General features: G+C 31.8%; 1 protein-coding gene across 1 annotated transcript in view; it reads left to right on the forward strand.

Annotated features, from left to right (window-relative positions):
* Window positions 1-21,345, forward strand: part of ASCC3 (activating signal cointegrator 1 complex subunit 3) — a 323,207-nt gene that overhangs the window by 283,641 nt on the left and 18,221 nt on the right. Inside the window, exon 37 of the mRNA XM_003769315.4 lies at window positions 14,279-14,503. Within this exon, the coding sequence (XP_003769363.1) occupies window positions 14,279-14,503 (225 nt within the window). The remainder of the gene's footprint in view (window positions 1-14,278; window positions 14,504-21,345) is intronic.

Here is a 21,345-nt window from a genome sequence, read left to right on the forward strand (position 1 = left end):
AGGTCACCGTGATGCAAAAAAAAGATTAAGACTCTGATTTAATCTAGAACCCTTCTACCTATCTGCCTCTAGTTCCTCTGATCATTCTTGACCATGACCTGACTCCATTTTTTAATTGCCTGTATGATCTTGTGATCTTATTTTGGGAGAAAGTCTATTTTTTTTTTTTTTTTTTTTACCAATATGCTTTTTTATCACTTTAACATTGATTTAAGTCTTGTTAAGAACATCCTGGGTAAAAAATAATACTCAATTCAATCATAGATTCCATCCTAGAAACTTTTATTAGTGTATACATATATAACTAAGAAATATGGTAAAAATAACAACTTCTTTAAAGTTAATAATTTTAAAAATGTATTTATATATTTTGTTTTTAACGTGTTTAAATTTTTGAGTTCTAAATTCTGACCCTCTGTAGCCCGTTCCCCATCCACTGAGACAGTAAGCAATCTGATATCAATTATAATATGAAGTCATGTAAAATATTTCATTTTACCTATGTTGCAAAGCTCCCCCCCCCAAAAAAAAAAAAAGAAGAAAAATAAAGTGAAAAAAGAATGTTTCAAAATGCATTCAGAATTCATCAGTCCTCTCTCTGAAGATGGATAGCATTTTTTATCATGGGTCCTTTGGAATTGTCTTAGGTCATTGTATTAAATAGGATAACAGTAATAACAATAATATTAAAGGGCTACATTCTTGAAACTTAGAATAATATTTCATCAGCAGCAGTACATTGTTTTTGATCAAGCATCATTTTAAAATTTTAAGTAATTTTTTAATCATTTAGCATTTTTTTTTAGCTTTTCATTTTCAAACTATATGCAGTTTTCAGTTTTCACCCTTTCACCCTTACAAGTAAGACCTTGTGTTCCAAATTTGTTTCTCCTTCCCTTCTCCCCATCTTCTCCCTTAGACAGTAATGCAATATATGTTGAACATATGCAATTCTTCTATACATATTTCCACAATTTTCATGCTGCACACGAAAAATCAGATCAAAAAGGAAAAAATGAGAAAAACAAAAAAGGTGAAAATACTATCTTGTAATCCACCCTCTCTGTGGGTGTACAGATGAGTCTCTCTATCACAAATCCATTGGAATTGGCCTGAATAACCTCACTTTTAAAAAGAGCCATGTCTATCAGAATTGATTATCACATAACCTTGTTGCAATGATGTCCTGGTTCTACTCACTTCACTTAGCATCAGTTCATGTAAGTCTCTCCAAGCCATCATTGTTTTGACTATCAGAGTTCTTAAGTCTTTCATTATTGTTCATTTTATTATGGTATAGGGGAGCTATTTATTACAGTGGATAAAGCAGTAATGATACAAAAATAGCTGTAGTGCTAGGCCTGGAAGCAGGAAATTCTAAATTCAAATTCGTCCTCAGATACATACTATCTGTGTGACCTGGGTCAAGCCATTTAACTGCAGTTTGCCTTAGTTTCTTCATCTGTACAATGAAGATAATAATACTGAGCTCTCAAGGTTATTGTGAGGATCAAATTGGTAATAATTGTACGAGCTTAGCATAATGCCTGGCACATGGTAAGTGCTACATAATTGTTAGATGTTATTATTATTCTCTGGTTCTGCTCACTTGACTCTATATCAGTTTATACAAGTTTTCCCAAGCTTCTATAAGCCATCTGTTCTTTCTTTATAACTCATTAGTATTTCATAACATATAGCATAATTTGTTTAGCCATCTCTCAATTGACAAGCACCCCCTAATTTCCAATTCTTTGCCACTGCAAAAAAAAAAAAAAAAAAGGCTGTTTTAAAGATTTATATACATGCTGATGTATATATGCCCATTTTCTCTTTCTTTGGTCAGCAGGTATCTTAGTATAATTTAGTAGGTCAAGCAGAGTATACAACATCAGATATTCTAAATGCTAACCTCATTTCTGCTATTTACCTGTTATAGTTGCAAGAACATTATTTTAATCTCTTTTACTCCATTTCCTTTTTTGTGAAAAGGGCATAATAGCATAAGTTACATGAGTAGAATATTTTTTCTTTCAGTGTATAATGCAAACTACACCTTACCTATGTTAGTCCATAATATTTATTGCTCTTGGACTGTGTAAAGAACAATGTAATAGTCATGAAATAAAGAAATATGTAAAATATATTTAAAAATAAAGAAATATATAAAAACATAGATTTAGTAAATTGAGGTCATATTTACACACATGAAGCAGTAAAAAAAACTGAGTTGTTTACAAGGCAGTATATCAAGATGAGCAAATTAATGCAGTGTTAGACATAATGAAAAGACAGAAGGCTCTTTTACAAAGAAAGAAAGTTCAGGTAGGGTTAATTATGGAAGTAGGTAGTAGACACTGAGTGATATTTCAGGTGAAAGCATTTGTAAAACCATAAAGATAAATATGACCTCGAGTTTTATTCCATTTCTGTGATTGCATGAGCCATTCATTTTAGCAATTTTTTTTAACTGCCTACTGTATGCATTGTTTTGTGGAAGCCTTTATATAGCAATGAGAGTCATGGAGGTTTATTTTATTGGAAGGTGGGGAATGGTTAATTTTTTTTTTTCAGCTAAACTGGACTTTCCTGCCTTATTTTCTTATTTCTGTTAGCAGTCGGATTCTAAATGAAGTCCTGAGACCTTCTCCTTCCCTTTACCTTCCCCATTCCAGACACACCTTCTTTCACATCTTGTCAATTGCCAGGTTCTCAAAGCTTTCTTCATAATGTCTGCCATGTTCTTCTTTTCTTACTACCATAATAATGGTCTTTTTTGCCTCATACCTGAATTATTGCAATACTTCTTAACGGGTCTCCAATCTTCAGTTCCTTCATCCTCTAGTCCATCTTGTACTCCATAGCCAAAATAATCTTCTTAAAATAGCTCTTTTATTCTTCTCAGAAACCTATAGTCTGAACCCAGTCAGCTATTCAAGGATCCACCCAGTAAGGCCTCATCCTATCTTTACAGTCTTCCCTTATGCCATTCCCCCATATAAATACTCTCTAGCCAATTAATTTGCATAGTATCAATCCAGCATGCAATTATGCAGATTTTTTTTTCCATAGTGCCTTCCTCCTTCCCTAAATGAAATGCCTCCCTTGATGCTTCTTTGCAGTGTAAATCACACATAAAGACCCAACCTCAGTCTAACCTCTTCAAATGAAGCCTTCACTGACCATCCTATGCATAACATTTATAGTTTTGCCATTGATTTGGCATAAACTCATATATTGCCTCATGACAAATCTTGAACTGGTTTGCATTGTAATTTAATTACTGGTTTAATGTTTAGTTTTTGTACTCATAATAATAATAGTTAATATTTATGTAAGACTTAGTATATGCCCATCACTATGCTAAGCACTTTACAATATTATCTCATTCGATATTCACAACAACCTTAGGAAGTAAGTTATCCCATTTTGCAAAAAAAGTTTGAAAACCTCTCTGAGAGAAAGATTCTATATTTTCTACTTTTTAACTCTCAGAACACTTAGAATAATATTTGTTAAGCGAAATAAATCTTCAAGCTATACTTTAATATCCAACAAATGTTATGAATATAATCATTGTTTGTTTTTATTTCTGAGTCTCAGATGTTTTTCACAGTTGTTTCACCTCCAAGAAGCCCCCCCTCCCAAAAAAAGTAAAGGAATATTTCCATAGAGAAAATGAAGTTGTATGAGTATTAGCAAAGTCATAAGAGAAAGTTTTCAAGCTTCAAAAGATAGGCTGTGAAGAATTAAAGTATTTCATTTTAAATGGCTATCACAAATATCAATATTTCTCTTAGGATTCAAAGTTGTTAAGCCTGAGATTCTTATTTCAAAAAAAAAAAAAAAAAAACCCTAAACATTTTTTAAACTATAATGTATTTTCATTACATTCTTTAAAACTGAGTCCCTTTTTTGTCAAGTTTCATCAAAGAGCAATTTTTTAAGGTCTTAGCTATAAATCCTAGAAAATAGGAGTTTTTGATGGAATTGTTATCACTGAAATTATTTTAAGTACAACAACCCCAGTGGTACCCACTATTGCAAGATCCCCTAAAATCCAGCTGTCAACCATGTGGTCATTTCTCACAAAGGGAGAAAAAAAAAGGTATTTCCTCATGCTCATATTTGTTAGGGCATATAAATCTATGCTGCCTAAATTTTGCTGCAAGGCAAAAGTATCTCCATAAGTTTGAGATATTCTTATAAATCATCCACATATATACAGATATAAGCCTTAAAAATCAAACACACATTGACACTCTGAGAAACTGAAATTATATCTGTCTTCTTTAAATATTTTACCATCTGTGCATCATAATATTGTTTGAACCTTTTGTTTTGGTAAAGGACGTTATGGACATATTTTAAATGACACATTTTAATATTTAAGTAATTAGAATTTTTACTGTTCATTTTGAAACACATACTCATTGACAACATACGGTACCCTTTTCATTTCCATTATTTTTACCTAGAGTCTTAGTAAGTTCATTTATAATTTACCTTGAAACTGAGAATTAAATTAAACCTTAATTTACAGGTTGGCTATAAATGCCAGGTAATTACAATACAGGAAGATTTTTTTCTATTATTATACTTTCATGTATTAATTCTGTATGAAACTGAAGATTTTTTCAGTTTAATAAATACCTCTAAGAGAACTGTTAATTATATATTATAAACAGCTAAATGGGAATTTGGATAGGTGCAAATAAAAATTTTCCATCTTGTCCTTTTCCTAGTTACTCCCTTAGGAAAATGTTAATGATTGAATATGAGGCATTAATTTGCCTTGAGGTAGTGCATAAGAAAAAGAAAAGAATATAAATGCATTTTGTTTACTTTGTTACTGTTTGGTTTTCTTAAATGTGGTATAGCAAGTGTTAAAATGTTTTTCAAATGTTATTGTAAAAATAATATATATATATATATATATGTTTGTGTTTGTGTGTATATATAATATATATATATATATATATATATATATACACATATATATATATTATAGATAATAAACAGTGTAAAAAAAAAAATGAAGTTAAAATGGGTGCGAGCAGGGAAATTTACCAAAATGCATTCAATAAAGCCTCAGTGGCCAAAAGAAGGCACTGGAATGTGAGAAACTAATTTTGGTTTGTTTTAACGCCTCAGTATGTTACAAATTAATCAAGTGCTACTTAAAGTCTAGAACTCATTAACTTTATAAGTTTTACTTTTCCCATGACAGAAATTAAGTTAAAGCATAAAGCTTCTTTAGTCTCTCACATTGATCAGGCTACAGCCTCTGCTGCACAAGTGCCCTCTTATCTGCTATTTAGTAAGTTAAATGTAGCCAGTGGGGTGTGCAGCTACATAAAAGTACTAGTTTTCCTGTTATGTAATGTTGAGACAAAGTATAAATTCGTTGGCTATTAATTTCAGATTAACAAGTTAGGGAAAATACTATATTTTATTCAAATATCTAAAAGAACAAATGCAGAGTTCCAGTTAACAGATAGTCTCCCAGTAACTTTTATAGAAAGAATAGGTCAAGATAGAAGATAAAAATATAAGTGACCACTAATTTCTGCCAAACCCAGTAAACTGCAATGTTGATTTATTATGGGTATCTTTAAAAAAATGAAAAAGTAACATATGAGGTGAAATCCCTTGCAGCCTCACCTCTGCCCAAGTGCCAGCAAAACATTGAAAGAAATTTCACTGTAGTCTATATTTGTCAAATTGTTCCCATGTGAACAAGTAGGTGCTACAAGTTGTATGATGTGATCATATGACTAAAGCATCATATTAAAACCTACATCTCTGCTAAATAAAATAAGTACAGTAGGCAAACAAAACAGAGTAATGCACAATTCTGGACTTTACATGGGGTAGCTAAGTTCATGGCATTTTCAGAACAGATTGAGGTTTATAATGAAAAGGAAAATGAAAATGAAAACTACTGAGTGAACAGCAGGGCCCATTTGATGTGATTATGAAGGATGTTTCTTTATTCTGTCTTTTCTTGTGCAATCTAAAAACAGTAGCAGGGGGTTACAAGCAGAGTTCATCATAAGGTTGTCAATCACTGTCATTTAACATTTGCAGTAGAAGATGTCTTTATTTCAGGACAGCTGGGCAAATCAGAGAAACAGATTTGCAGTTAGTAGTCTGTCCGGCCTACACTAAACAAACAAGGACAGGGCAGACATAGCGGCCTCTCACATAAAAATATAATGGACTCTGCTGACCTTGGTGCCCTCCTTTCAGCTTCAATCCCAGTTGCATAAAAGCTTCACTCCCTATTCTCAATTTCCTTTAATTACGTACATGATGCAGATAAGAAAATGAACCTCACAGTCAATGATCACACACAGGAAATTAAGTAGACAAGTTGTTTAAAAGTAGAGGAAGGTTTTGGAAGTAAATATGTGTCACATTGTGGAAGTAAAGGGATGTGTGTGTGTGTGTGTGTGTGTGTGTGTGTGTGTGTTTGTGTTTGTGTTTCTAGAATGCTAGGTGTTTGTTCTGCTCAGTGTCAATCCAGTGACTCTTCTACTTTTCTGAACTAGAAAGTTAAACTCAGTGAAAAATTTCCTTTGTAAATATTCTGAAAAATCCAGAATGAACGAGTGAAGAGCTAAGGAAAAGAGTGAAGTAAATATGTAAACTTCTAAAAGGCTTAGAAAAATGGTGACTCAAGATTCCAAGAATAAATGACCACAGTTTTCACAAGAGACTCCGGGAGTGAAATTGAAGTTTAAAAAACAGTCATCTTCAGTCTGTCTTCATTTTTAATCTGCTTCTGGAATAAGCAATCACATAATAAAATGCTAATTACTGTTTCCAATGGTTCTAGAAACTTTCCATTAAAATGCTTTTTATTGATTTTACTTTGATTTAAAAACACTGTTTAATATCAAAATAACTTACCCAGTAGCCCTTTTTCTTCTAAGAAGTTTTACCTGGTATCTAGGGAGAAAAAAGGGAGTGGGAGCTCATCCCTACACACTGTCTTATCACAGTCATTTCAGTTAGTTTCACTAAGGTACATTTGAAAAGAGCATTTTTCCATATCACATTCAGAATCACTTGCCTTTGTGAACATTTAATTAATATGGATTTGAAAGAAGTCTGATTGGAGATTGGAGACTAAAGCCCACAGTATCAAATCTATAGTTCAAGAGGGATACAAAACCCTGAATATTTTATCTTTAATTTGACAGTCTCTTTGTAGAATACACAATTATGAATGCATTCTCCTGTTATGAGAGCATTGTCTTTCAGAGAACCAAAATGTTCACTGACCCAGTTACAGAAAATGTGTGATTCTTAGAAGAAAAATGAACCAAAAACCAGTTACTCATAAACCATGAGCATAAAAGTTACCAGTTTGGTGAGTTATATTTCAAGGAAGATAATTTTATTCATTTTTATATATTAAATTACATTTCCAGGAGCATGAATGCATTTAGATGATTTAAAATACAAATTTCCAAATGAAACATATTAAAGTATAACTTCATTTGAAAATCAGAAAATAAAGGGGTTGAACTAAATCATCTCTAAGGCCCCTTCCAACTTTGCATCTTTGATCCTTTGTCCTTTAAAGCAGGTAGCCTTAGAAGCTGAGTCAGCATCCTCAGGGCTTTCAGATGGCCTATATCAAGTCATCATCTAAGTGACTTTTGGAGTCAGTGAAGACTTCCTATAGAACAAATTATGGACTCTTAGCAGGATAACTCAGGTTAAACTAAAATGAACTAATTTTTATTTCTCAACCAAAAAAATAATTTGACCACTTTGCTAGAGCAAAAAATAAAAAGAACTTGCTACTACAGCTTACCACTAGGAGGATTGGGTAGAATAAGCGGGAGAAAGGAATCACTGTTTTGTTTTGTTTTTAATCTCCAGAATCAGTGAGAGGAATAGTCAAAAGCATAACTATTGACGAGACACTGATTCTTACCTTAAGCAAATGACTATTTTCAGAAATAAAAATCTATATTATATTATAAACACTGACAAGAAAGAGACCATCTGTTAGATTCCATAATCTTCCAGTGTACTACAAATACAGGTGTAGATTTGCTTATCCTTTAAGTAGTCTGATCCTTGTACAAAAGATATTTAGCCTTTCTTAGATCTGAGTTTAGCAGCTTTTTTCAGGCTCATCCTATACTTCAGGAACCCAAGATCACCTCCATGCTATAACAAAGAATTAAATTAAACCTTTTTTGTCCATTAAAATGTAATAATCTTTTTAAAGATAAGAAAGACAACTGTCTAATAGATGAAGACAGAATTTACATCAAATTCTCCAAGTACATAAATCAAACATTTGTAGATTGTACTTCGATAACAATAGAAGTAAATATTCGCCTCTTATCTGAAAAGTGATATGAAGTTACCTTCTAGGTTTTCCTCCATTACTAGAAGTATAATTTTTCATGTTAATCTTCACTGAAGTTAATCTACTCTATAAAGGGCGATAAAGATTTCGGTCTTGTCTCGATGAAAATAAAACTAAACTTTCCTTAGTGATGATGCCTGTCACTTCTTTGCATCAGCTATATATAAGCAATATCATAGTCTTATCCTTTGCATAATACATTGCCTTCTACCAGTTTAAAAAAAAAAAACTGTAAAACACATTCTCTTTGCATTACTATCCCTTTAGTTATTGAAGCAAATTAGATGTTTATGCTATAGAATGGGGGAAGGGAGTGGGAGGAAAGGTGTACCACTTTAGATGGTAAAAAGCTTTTTTGAGTACTGTATCTTTGCTAAGGGTAGAATTGCTATAGGAATTCATCTATTAGTATTACTCTCCAACCCCCTGCTGTTATGCTATGTTGTAACTGCCAGGGGAAAAAAAATCATATTTAATTGGTTTAAAGGGCTTTTAGTCAAAGGAATTGGAAAGCCACTAGCCAAGAGAGACTCTAGCATGCATTAAATACAGGGATTGCTGGATTGGCTACTTCAATCAAATGGATTTCTCATGATAATATCTACACTAAGATTTTGCCTTTTCATTGTAGTCTTTCAAACAATTTCTAAAAAGTTTCCTGCCATTCAAAAAAAAAAAAAAAAAAGATTTATCTGACCCTGAAAATTAACCTTTGCTTACTACCAGATACATTATCTCTATTATATGATACTTAGAGATGTGAATAATTTCCCCTTGGTAAAGATGAGGACTATCATTTCTGGGGTGAAGAAAGTTCCCAAATTACTTAGTAGGTAATTTTTGTTTTTAAGTTGAGATTCTTTGTCAGAATTTTGCTGACCATTCATTTTCTTTTTAGGCCTTAATTTCCTCCATAACTTTTGGTTCATATAATTTCATGTGATTATAATAATAGTATGTTTAATTTTTCCCCCCACTGGAAATAAATCAAATAGAATTTGATTGCCTCATATGAATTAAAGAGTATCTAAAATATTGAAATCTTTTTGACCTGCAAGTGAATTTAAAGCTTAATTTTTTTGGAAGGGGGAATGGATAGTCTGGGGAAATTCCTGAATTATCCAGATAATTACCCTTTGCTTTCTACTTGCTTTTTTGAAGAACAAGATACATATAACTGTGTCACCATTGGAAGTATCATTCTCCTTATCCCTGTAGCTTGATACCTTGCAATTATTTTAGATTCTTCCTTCTCTGTCTCCTATATCTGTTGATGCTATTTTTCTTTCCTAAGGTGCTCTTCTATCTTCAAGATCTAAAATAAGTCCTTCCTCCTCTGTAGAACTGTCTCTCACAACTCTCTCCCCTTTATGACTTCTTCCTGTACTTATTGTCTCTGCTACATAATTTTATTAAATACTTTCTTGTTTCCTGAGTATTTTGTGCATCAAAGTCTTGTGACCACAAGTTTGTAAAACAAAGTACTCTGTTTTCTATCCCTGTTCTGTGTCCTATCCTGAGGTACACAGTACAAATTAGATACTTGATAAATGTAATCAATCTTTGAAATATCTGATGGTCTATAGTAGTCTGCTGTGAATTGCTCTGCATAACTGCCAATAGCTTTTCTCCCAAGCTCAAATAAGATTGCATGTGTGTGTATGTAATATTATACACACACACACACACACACACACACACATATATATATATATATATATATATATATATGTATGTATATAAAATGTTTCCCAACTGCTGACCCAGTATAGAAATAGGAAGAGCAAAGAGAGACAGAATCAGAAAATTGAAATGACTGACTCAAAGAAAGTAGAACATTCAGTAAATTAAAAATTACTACCATAACTGTAGAAAGAAAAGACAAAACAAAGAAATGGTAGTCATAGATATTACCTGAGCAATGCAGAGAATACTTAACCCCCCCAAAAAAAACCCACCTAAAATATAAAAGAATTACTATGTTTGTTGCCTCAATGCAGATTGTATAGTCTTTAGGATGTATGTGACACATTCACAAATAACCACCATATTAATCATATGCAATAAGTACACAGAAAAGAGGTTCAGAATCTTATGTGAGGCTTAACAGGAGATCCAGCCAACATGATGCAGATTGTCCACTCAATTTCTTGACATTACACATGACCTATCTAGTTATCTCTTGTTCACGTATGAGTAGCCTACTCCTATCATTTGGTTATACATATTTCTGATGATATCCTATACCTGTCTTATGTGTAGTACTTCATAAGCAACATATGCTGCCTATTCAATCCTAGTATGCATCTTTCTATTGATCCTTCGATAATCCTCTATTTTAATTCTCTGAGTCTAGTTTTCAATGACATAACTATACATCATCACCGGAACAATGTGTTAAAAAGAAATAGACCCTTGTTTCTGGAATAGTTCTGGGGTCAGTAAAACACTATACAGAGTTTTCCAAAAGTGATCCATCTTTTTCTGCTCCTGTTCAGTTCTTAGTCCAACTTATCATCCATTCTAAGATTCTAGATGATATCTATTTCTAAGAGATAGATAAAAGAGGTGTCCATTCTTCCTAAGAGATAGTCAGATAGTCTCTGTGACATGCCTAACTCTGTTGTAGTATGGGTAGTAAACATTTTACATCCACTTTTTCCTGTCTAGAATTTGCATAAATTCTTTTGAATAATTTTTAAAATCTCATTTAGAAGGCTTTACATTGTTTTGGAGTTTGATAAAATCAGTTTATGTTACTCCCAAATACTCTGGAAGACTTCAACGTCTAGGAGTAAAATGTCTTCCATTTTGTCCCTGAATTGAGTATTGTCTAGGATTGTGGGACCAAAAAAACACTTTAATTTTGGTATATGAATGAATGAGCAAAAATGTGTTAAGTGTTTACTGTGTGCAAGAACATATGCTAACTTCTTGGCAAAAGCAAAGTAGTGTTTGCTCTTGGGACATTTCTAAATGTGAGAAACAACAGATATATGCAAGGAAGACACATTCTTTGAGAAACCTATATTAATGAAGCATTTGGGTCTACAAAATCAAGTGCTTTTTTATAGTCAAGTTGTAAGCATGGTGGGATGTTGAATTCACTAGACATTTCAGTTAGTTGTGTGCCTACAAATATTTGCTCTGCCATAAAAAATTATTTGCAAAGCCTTTCTGTTCCCATGCCTTCATGAAGGAAAGTCATAGATAGATAGATAGATAGATAGACAGACAGACTGTATATATGACATATACATGTATGTGTATATATGCATAATGCAACTATGTAGATTTTTAAAAAATCGTACAAAATGGAAAGTAAGCAGGTGGGAATTTCTCTGTACCTTTTTTTTAGGGTCCAGGGGAACAATAATAAAGTCCCATATTTTCCCCCCCCAAGAGTTTGGTATTCTTCCATCTTTCATATACCTTGAGGCAGTTAAATGGTACAATGTAAGTAAACATGGAGTCATTTAGAAGACCTGAGTGTAAATCTGGCTAAGGATATTGACTGTGTGACCATGGGCAAGTCACTTAACTTCTTTTTGCCTAAATTTATTCATCTGTAAAATGGGGATATTAATAGTACCTTCCTCCCAGGGTTGTTGAGGATACAGTGGAAAAAATGTTTGGAAGGCACTTTGCTAAGCCTGAAGCAAAGTAAATAAATAAGTGTGTGTGTGTGTGTGTGTGTGTGTGTGTGTGTGTGTGTGTACGTATATGTATATAGGCTTATGCCACTAGGTTGTGCCAGTTTCCTCTTAGTCCAGTGTTTTGTTTTGTTTTTTCCTTCTTTTTCTCTACTGCTATTTCTACTTCCTCATTTTGTACATTGAGAATTATGAGGAGTCTAAATTTAGTGGCCCCACCCATCATTTAGTTTTAGTTGACAATGTTTGCTTTATCTTAATTCATAACTATAGAACTGAATAAAGCAGAAGAATAATCTAAACCTGATTAGGAGGCTGTGGAAGAGATCACCAAAAAGTGGAAAGTATTTCAAAAAATTCTTTCCTGAAATAGTATTCTGGCAAGGGAAGTTCACAAATTAGAAGAGAGGGCTCCAGGGCAGAATTTCCTCCAGGGCTTGGTTTCTGGTGTGAACAGCCAGAACCACAGACTCTTTATTCTTTGTGATTCATTGATATCTGTCAAATTCTCTTGGTAAATGTTAATAGCTTTGTGTCTTCTCTGTTATCTTTCCCCATTTTCATCATATACTTTCTTCATTTTTCTTTACTCTTATTTAGTATTGACTTTGAAATTTATTCTAACAAGCCAAGTGTCCCAATATATCAAATAGGAATTCCAATCTGTTAAAATATAATAAATGTCTTTTTTTTTTTTTTTTTGGTGATGTTAGGTCATTCTCACTTGTACTTTCTCCTCAAAGATAGCATATTAATGATAGATAGTTTTGAAATTGCAGAAGCCTTTGACCTCTCTCTTTTCTTATTACTGCACCATGTTTTCTAACATTTTTCTCTGTTCTACTCTATTCTCACTTTTTCATTGAAATAAAGTATTAAAATATATGTGCATATTAAATTTAAAGGGTCTAATCAAATTCATTTTAAAACTTCTCCGGTTTCATTCTCTACAAAAATTCTAACATTAACCGAGTGAGACAAATAAAAACTAAAGTTTATGAATAGAACAAAATGAAGGGTGGGGAAGGAAATGTATTGAATATTACAGAGTACTGAATATCATATAATGAAATCTCAAAGGGGTGCCATCAGTACTTTCTTCACATCCAAGAGTCAACATGAATCAAATAAATCAGGGAAAAGGGGATAATTGTAGAACAAATGATTGATTTAGTTAAAACTATATGTAAAGAATAGCTCAGTTATCAAGGGCAATGGGGTGTATCTCAAATAATTGCTTTTTAGAAAGTAAGATTACAGATTCACACAACAGTAATACCTAGAACTTATATATGTATGTATGTATGTAAATATATAGATAAATAAATATAATATGCAAATAAGTCTACATATTTCTAGAACATAGCACATTCTCATTAATGAAATAGTAAACTATATTTTTATGGCATTATCAACTTTCTGATTTCTGTAGTTATCTAATTGCTGGAAGAAAATATTCCCTAGACCACTTATTAACCAGGGGCCAGGAGATAGGTTTCAGGGGATGTGTAACTGGGATAGCAGGGGGGGGAAAAATCATATCTTTATTTTCACTAACTTTTAGTTTCCCTTCTTATCCAATATATATATTCTGAGAAGGAGTACTGATACAAAAAATATTAAGAGTTAGATGGTTAAATGTGATTTCATGGCAGTAAAGTTAGAAAAAGATTATGTAGTAATAGAAAGACCAGCAACCCTTCAAATCTATGGTCATTTACACAAGGTGTTTGTTAGATGATGTGGGGTAGAGCTTCCTCCCCAGAGTAGATTTAAATTTATGAAATAGGACATTTCTATATTTCTATCTGTTTAACAAATCTCATAAAAGTGTACCTAGACTATCAGGCTGGTAAAGTTTTGCCTTACTGAATATGACTTTAAAGACAGAAGAATGAAACCAAAGATATTCCCAAACTATGAATGACTTCAAAATGTTTTTCTCTCATCTAATTTATATAGAAGAAAATCAGCTTTAAGTTATATGTTACATAGTAATACATGTAGATAATCCAAAAAACTGCATATCACCACTGATTACGTTAACATTCAAAATTGTTGTTTTAAGTAAGCAAAAGTCTAAGAAATATGACAGAAGGCCTGATTTCTACAAGTTGTTTCAATGTACAATCAAAAGCAAAACAACTAATTATTTTTAGGTCACAAAAGATTTTATATTTTATACATATTTGTGTCTATGTGTGTATAATTTTCCCATTTTGTTTTTAAGGATGCTGAAGAATATGCAGATCTGCCAGTAAGGCACAATGAAGATCAGATGAACAGTGAACTGGCAAGGAATCTCCCCATTGAAGTAAATCCTCATTCATTTGACAATTCCCATACAAAATCACATCTCCTTCTTCAAGCTCATTTCAGTAGAGCCATGTTACCATGCCCAGATTATGGCACTGACACTAAAACGGTATTGGACCAAGCTGTCAGAGTATGTCAGGTATGACTGTCAATTTTTATACTTATTTTTTTTCTGTGTATGTTATAGCATTTTTCAATATGAAAGGAAAATATGCTTTAATTTTAAATTTTTATTTCTACTTTATGATCAAAGTTGGTGAATTAAATAAAAATAAGAATAATTAAGAAATCCATAAATGTGAAACCTGGTATAAGTGTTTAAAGTAAATTGAATATTTATCAAAAACAAATTGGCAGATATTGTTCTACAAATTATTTTAAAGCCAAATAGGTGATTCAAAGAAGTATCTATTTGTCTTTTTCTTTAAGACTAACATATCGCTTTTATTATTTTGTTGATGAGAATTAGAAATTAATTTTAGTGAAAATATAGATTAAACTTACCATTTTTTATTTAATTTATAGCAAAGTACCATTAAGAATACTATAATCTGCTGCATGTAACAAGAATTTAATATTTTAAACTCTTGTTTAAGTTGTAGTTTCTTGGAAATACGATTATACAAACTCCCTGCATTAATTTGTCTTATGTGAAAAAAATACTTTCTTAGTTTTCATTTTATATGGAGAGATTTTAAAATAATTCTTTTTTCTAAAACATGAAAAAAAATCTATTAAAATGAATATCTTTTGTTTTCTTATACTAATGGGTATCTGTGAAGAACTCTGTTAAAACACAGGTCCAGGAAACAAAAAGAAAACATGGTTCTAGCAGGTGTAAATATTTTTTATATTGTTTTGTCACTAACACATGGCTTATGTCTTCAAAAAGATGATTTGCTCTTCATTAGTCATTCTTTACAAGCTATGGTTAAAAATCCTTAAGTTTTAGCAGTGGAAAGCACTTGATATAAGCACTGTCATTTTCCCCCCTAATCATTGACCTGTTGGAGAATTTTGAAATGAAAAGCCTTGTAAATGGAATTAAACTTTTTAAGTACATTTATAAACCTACAAATAAGCACAGATATATGTTACATATGTGTTATATGTCCTGAATTTATTTTATTATAAGAAAATCACTGTGTATGTTCTTTATTTATCTTTTTCATCATGCCTCTACATCAGGTCTTAATAGGTATAGAAAAAATCAAAATAATAGGATGATTTCAAAGAAGTCAGTTCCTAAGCAAATGATAAAGAAGAAAGGCATAGTCAAATTGTTTTTTTTTTTGTTTTGTTTTGTTTTGTTTTTTGTTTTAATTTTTTGTTTGATTTTTAGTTTCCATTATGGAGTTTTTTCCTTAGTGACATGGGCTCTTCTTGATCCTATGTTATCATTTTAAGATTAATAGCATTGACAATCTTAAATGTTAAACCTTTTTTTGGTGACCCAGCCTTTTCTTCTCAGCTTGAGGATCTACAGCCTTATACTATAAAAGCTATAAAAGATATGTCATTCAGATCTGTGTATTAAATCATGTTCTTCTCACAACTCTTTCCCCTCCAAACTTGTGATTAAGATAAATCAGTAGAGAAGAGGAGAGAAATATTCAGGTGACTGATGGAAAACTAAATAATTGATAAATTTTTCCATGATTAACTCACTATCTTAAATCCTTGGCACTACAACTTTCAATAGGTACATGTATATTCTAGCTTTTGTAAGCATTTGTTTAAACAAGGGTATTTTTTTTCAGGCAGCAATTATTCAGGCTGATGGAAAGTTATACCTTCACGGGACAATGGCATGACCTTGTAGTCTGAGCACAGGATTAACCATAAAGTCAGCTCCTGTGCTGCTTCACTCTAAGGTGTTGGTGAAGTCACTTAACCTCTGCTGCCTGAGCATAACTAATACCTTACACAGATGATATATTAATGTTTATAAAGTAAATAAAAATTCTGGGAGTAAAAGACATAGCTTGATATTTTAAAGTTCTTAGAAGTGTTTTCATAGTTCCCTCTCAAAAGTGTGAAAATTCTGATTCCCTGAAAATTGTTAGCCTCTAGTTCATAGACTATCATACTAGATGGAGTCACTATTTTATATTATGGACACCTTAGTACAATCATTTACAAAGAATTTGGTCATTGTATTTTCCCAACTCAAAAACATCCTCGATATACCCATTAAATACCCTCCCACCCCAACAAATCCTTTATCAGTAAGATTGTACGTGTCTTTTTCTACTTTTTTTTATATTTTAGTATTCTTGGCAGTAGTATCTTAGTCCCTATTATCTATGTGTCTCTCTCTCTCTCTCTCTCTCTCTCTCTCTCTCTCTCTCTCTCTCTCTCTCTCTCTCTCTCTTCCTTTTCCTTCCCTCCCTGTGTGTGGTGGAGGAAGAGGGGAGAAAGAGAAACACACTCTATCAGCATACATATTATAAAACTTCAGATATGACTAATATTTTCAGTTTTTGTACTTTTTTCATTATCAGCTATTTTGAGAAATTTTAGCTATTTACTACATATGTAATTAGTTTTCTTGTTCCTTCACCTTTGTGAATGTTTTTCTTGATTACATTAGTTAATAAAATGTATCCGTAGTTCCTGATATATGAACTGAAATCATTTTAATGCTAGTATACTAAAGAAAAAGGCCTTTATATTAACCCTCAGAATTATCTGTATCTCACTGATGAGATATGCCAAGAAGTTATGACTGACTTAAGCTTGCCCAACAAATGACAAAATTAAGACTGGAGAAAGGAAATGCCCGGTGGTTTGGTTGGCTCACTGAGCTACATTTGTTTTCTGAATTGGCAAGGGAATGGATAATTAGGAAGCTAAAATAACTCAGAGTTGAAGTGATGCCTCTTAAAAGTTTTCTGTGACATAAAGCTGACCTGAAGTTCTAAAAAGCTGTACCCCTGGAACATAATCTCTATAAGATCTTACCAAGCTAGAAAGTCTCAGTTTAAATTTGGAGATAGAAATGTATATATGTTGGCTAAGGACCTACTTGAGCTAATTTTAGAGAAGCTTATTAAAGCTTTAAAGTGATAAGAATTTTTGATCTACACTCCATACTCTATTTCTGTCATTTTTAATGTGTAAATTTGAACTTTAAGGATTTTAGAGAAATGGGTTTAAAATCCATTCATGACACTAATTTATCAAGCAAACTTATGAAAATCATCTAAGCTTAATATTTTTATATAAACATTGTTTATATCAGGATAATTTATATCAGGTCTTCAATTTAATTTCCTCTGACCAGTGAGTGCAAAGACCAAAAGTGAGTTTATGTGTTTGTCACTGTGAAAACTCAACATAGTTTTTAAAAGGCTCTAACAATTATATTCTCCAAAACCCTAAATAGGGATATTATTTTATGAAAGCAGATTTTTTTCCTCTGTAAAACAAAACATAACATTTTCAATTTTCCAAAGAAAAAAATTCTAAATTTTAAAGTCATCAGAATATCTCTGTTGAAAATAAAAAATGTTTTTTAGAAGAAACCAAAGGATTTAATTCAATTAAAATTATTAAATACCAAATATGTACAGAAGGTCGAGCTAAATGACCTGCCCAGGGTCACACAACTGATAAGGAGATGAAATATAATTTGAACTCTGTCTCTTCCTAACCCCAAATCCAGTACCAATGCACTATGACATCTATTTGTCACCTTTATAGCATTAATAGCAGCATTAAATAATAGAACTATGGTAAATGACCAATAGTATCAAAAATGAAACTGTCTTTTGCTGTCCTTTGAACAAATCCTATAAATCATTTTATTCCCATCTTGTGAGTCTTGAATTTAATTGTATTGTAGGTTAGATAAGAAACAGTAGTGATAAAATGCCATTGGTTTAGTGCTAATAATTCTAATATTAAGCCAACAGAACCTAAACGCATCTTTTCTTTAATCAAATGACTTGCAGTCAGGAAGAACCTGAGTTGAAATCTTGTTTCATCTACTTATGACCTGTGTGACCTGAGCAATTCATTTATTTCAGCTTCACTTTCCTTATCTATAAAATGGGATCTAACTCTCAGAGCTGTTGTATAGACCAAGTAATATGACATACATGAAGCATTTTGTAAACTTCAAAACTTTGTACAAATACTAGCCACTATTATTATAATAATCAATACCTAAGAAATTTCTGCTTTCAAGGAATTTGTATTTTAAAAAAGTAAAAAAGTCTAAGATTACTTCATCTTTTTCTGTATATTTTGCCTTTTTTGAACCCTATTTTTACCTATTTTAGCTGAATGGATTTTGATTTCTAATATGCCTCTTTTTTATGCTTGGGGCAGTATCAAGCAGGCCAATAATATTTTCTGATAACCACTTTATTCAGAGGAATATAACAATTTTTATAAAAGCTATCTTAATTGTTATGCTTGCAGCTTACTTAACAAAATACCAAATATAATAAATTGATATCCCTGTCAGTGACAGCATTTAATACTCATTTAAAAGTTTTATGCATTTCAGATAGAAACAGATAATACTCTTCGTCTTTACTATTCTCTTGTTCTAAAACTACTCTATTACATCTTCAAGCAAATATGCAAATATATATTTAATTCTGAGAAGAGAGGATAAATTCAGTCTTTATTCATTGGCATAATTTTTTTTTTTGATAATGAATATGGCTTTAATTACTTCTCCATTTATATTAGCAAAGAATTTCCATTTCTAGTAAATACCACCACAGATATTTAATTTTACCAAGATAAAATGAATAGAACTGCCTTAGCCTTTAAGGAGTATTTACCTATGAATGAGGTAAGTACAGATTCAATAGGATACCAATATGTTGAGGGATGTCAAAACCTTTTACATGAACAAGGTTTAGAATTAGCAAATCAAATACAGTTTGCAAGAAAAATGTTCCAAGTATCTCTAGGCTTACAAAAGAAGTACTTGGTCAAATCCCTTGTTCAGTATCTTCAAAAAATGTTCTGGTTAAAGGTAGTTAAAGTAAATCCATCTAAGTGACTTTTTTTAAAATTCTTATAGATAAGCCAAACAGAAGTACTTTATACTCCCCAAAGCAAATATATAATAAATGTTTATTGAATTAACTTGAAATGAAGAGATATTACAGTATTAATTGATTTCCAGAATTGAATGGATTACATAGTACAGCTAGACTACTAAACAAAATCATTTATTATTTAAAAGACAATATAATATAGTTGTTGTTGTTTGCTCTGGATTGGGAAATGAGGAGAACTATGATCTTGTTCTTACTTTTCTTGCACCTATTGATCAGCTATGTAGATTTAGGAAAGTTGTTTTCAGTTCTCTGATTTCTTGTTTGGAAAATGGGAGATTAATAATTATTCACATTTACATAAAACAGTCTTCAAAACAAGCTAATAGGGTAAATGATATATATCTTTTTCTATTCTTATTTTATAGAAAAGTGAGTTGGCCAGGGCCATGCGGCTAGTATAAATATGTCAGGATTTGAACTCCAGTCTCCTAACTCCCAAGTCCAGCATGCTTTCCTTTATTTAAAAGTACATTTCAGAATTTCCAAAGCCAACAGGAAGCAACCTATTGTCCATTATGCAAATTTAAAGGCATTAGCTAATAATCAAGTAGATTTAATAGCAAAAAATGCATTCTAGAACTCTTCTACCCACCTACATCCACCTCCCTTTCCACTTCCAAAGTCCTCCTCCTCTTCTCCCAAGCAGTGTGATTTTACTTAGAAGCTTTTGTATGGCAATTTGGTGATGGTTTATTGAAGATGTGATGCTGCTTATGAAGAATCTTCCTATCCCCAGTTTACTCTTTTCTAGCCCACCAACAAAACCTTTTCCCGTTTGGGGCTGTAGGAAATGAGTAATGCTTAACCCATTTGTGTGATCAATTCACTTAAGCAGCTACTGTGAAATGTTAATCACAACTTTAATTTGTACTGCATTAGCATTTTGATTAACTTGTATGCTTGCTAGCGCACTTGAAGCGCTTTTACTCATAGTTACAGCTCGGAAATGACTTTTTGATTAATTAAGTTTGTTAGACAGCAGCTGAGCTTCCTGAATGCTAACCTTCTGGGGCTAAAAGTTCAGGGAAAAGTTACTGTGAACAACTGTTGCTACCTAAAAGGATTTTCAAAAATGTACTTTTATTATTTTAATTATTGACAGAATAATGTATCATTATTTTGAAATTAACCTGAACCTTTAAGGATTGTATTTTAACTTGAGACAACTTTTTCTGCTTTTCCTAATATCATTAAACTACTAGAAACTATCAAGCTAAAACCAAGGTTTTTTTTTTTTGGGGGGGGGGGGAGTTGAGTGATTTGTACTTAGTTTTATTATATATTATTATTATTATATTATAGTTTATTAGTTTTTCACTGATATATTTGTCAACATGAGCTTTTTACACTTGTTTTTCTACTTTTATATATTCTTGTAAATCAAGCACTTGGGTTTGGAAAGCGATTGAAAAATCTTTTCCTCATAATGAACTAAGAAAATTTGCATTTTTTCCAATATACTTTTCTTAGCTTTTCAAATGTATGTGGTACTGTTACAGTGGAATGCATGAGATCTGATTTTTCAAACATTTTAGTTTCTGTGATACCTATTGCCAGATACATTCAAGGGCTGTCTAGAGAATATACCATAAATCAGAGGAAAGGGATGTTTAAAACTTGGGGTATAGGAGGGCAGAGATGAAAAAGTAAAGGTCCATTGAATATTAAGAGGCTAGTGTAGTGGCTCAGTTAAAAAAAAAAAAAAAGAAAGAAGAGCCATCTGTCCCATCCTATGTAGTCCTAACAAGGTAAAGCTTTCTTTTTTTTTTTTTTTTTTTTTAAATCTCATCCACAGTTTTTTGTTTTTTGTTTTTTTTTAATGCTAAGTTGCACCAGTTTTACAGATCTAGGTCAAATATATAGAATCAATATATATTGAAAAATACTAAAAATATTG

The sequence above is a fragment of the Sarcophilus harrisii genome, chromosome 4, assembly GCF_902635505.1.
Source record: "Sarcophilus harrisii chromosome 4, mSarHar1.11, whole genome shotgun sequence".
Taxonomy (NCBI): Eukaryota; Metazoa; Chordata; class Mammalia; order Dasyuromorphia; family Dasyuridae; genus Sarcophilus; species Sarcophilus harrisii.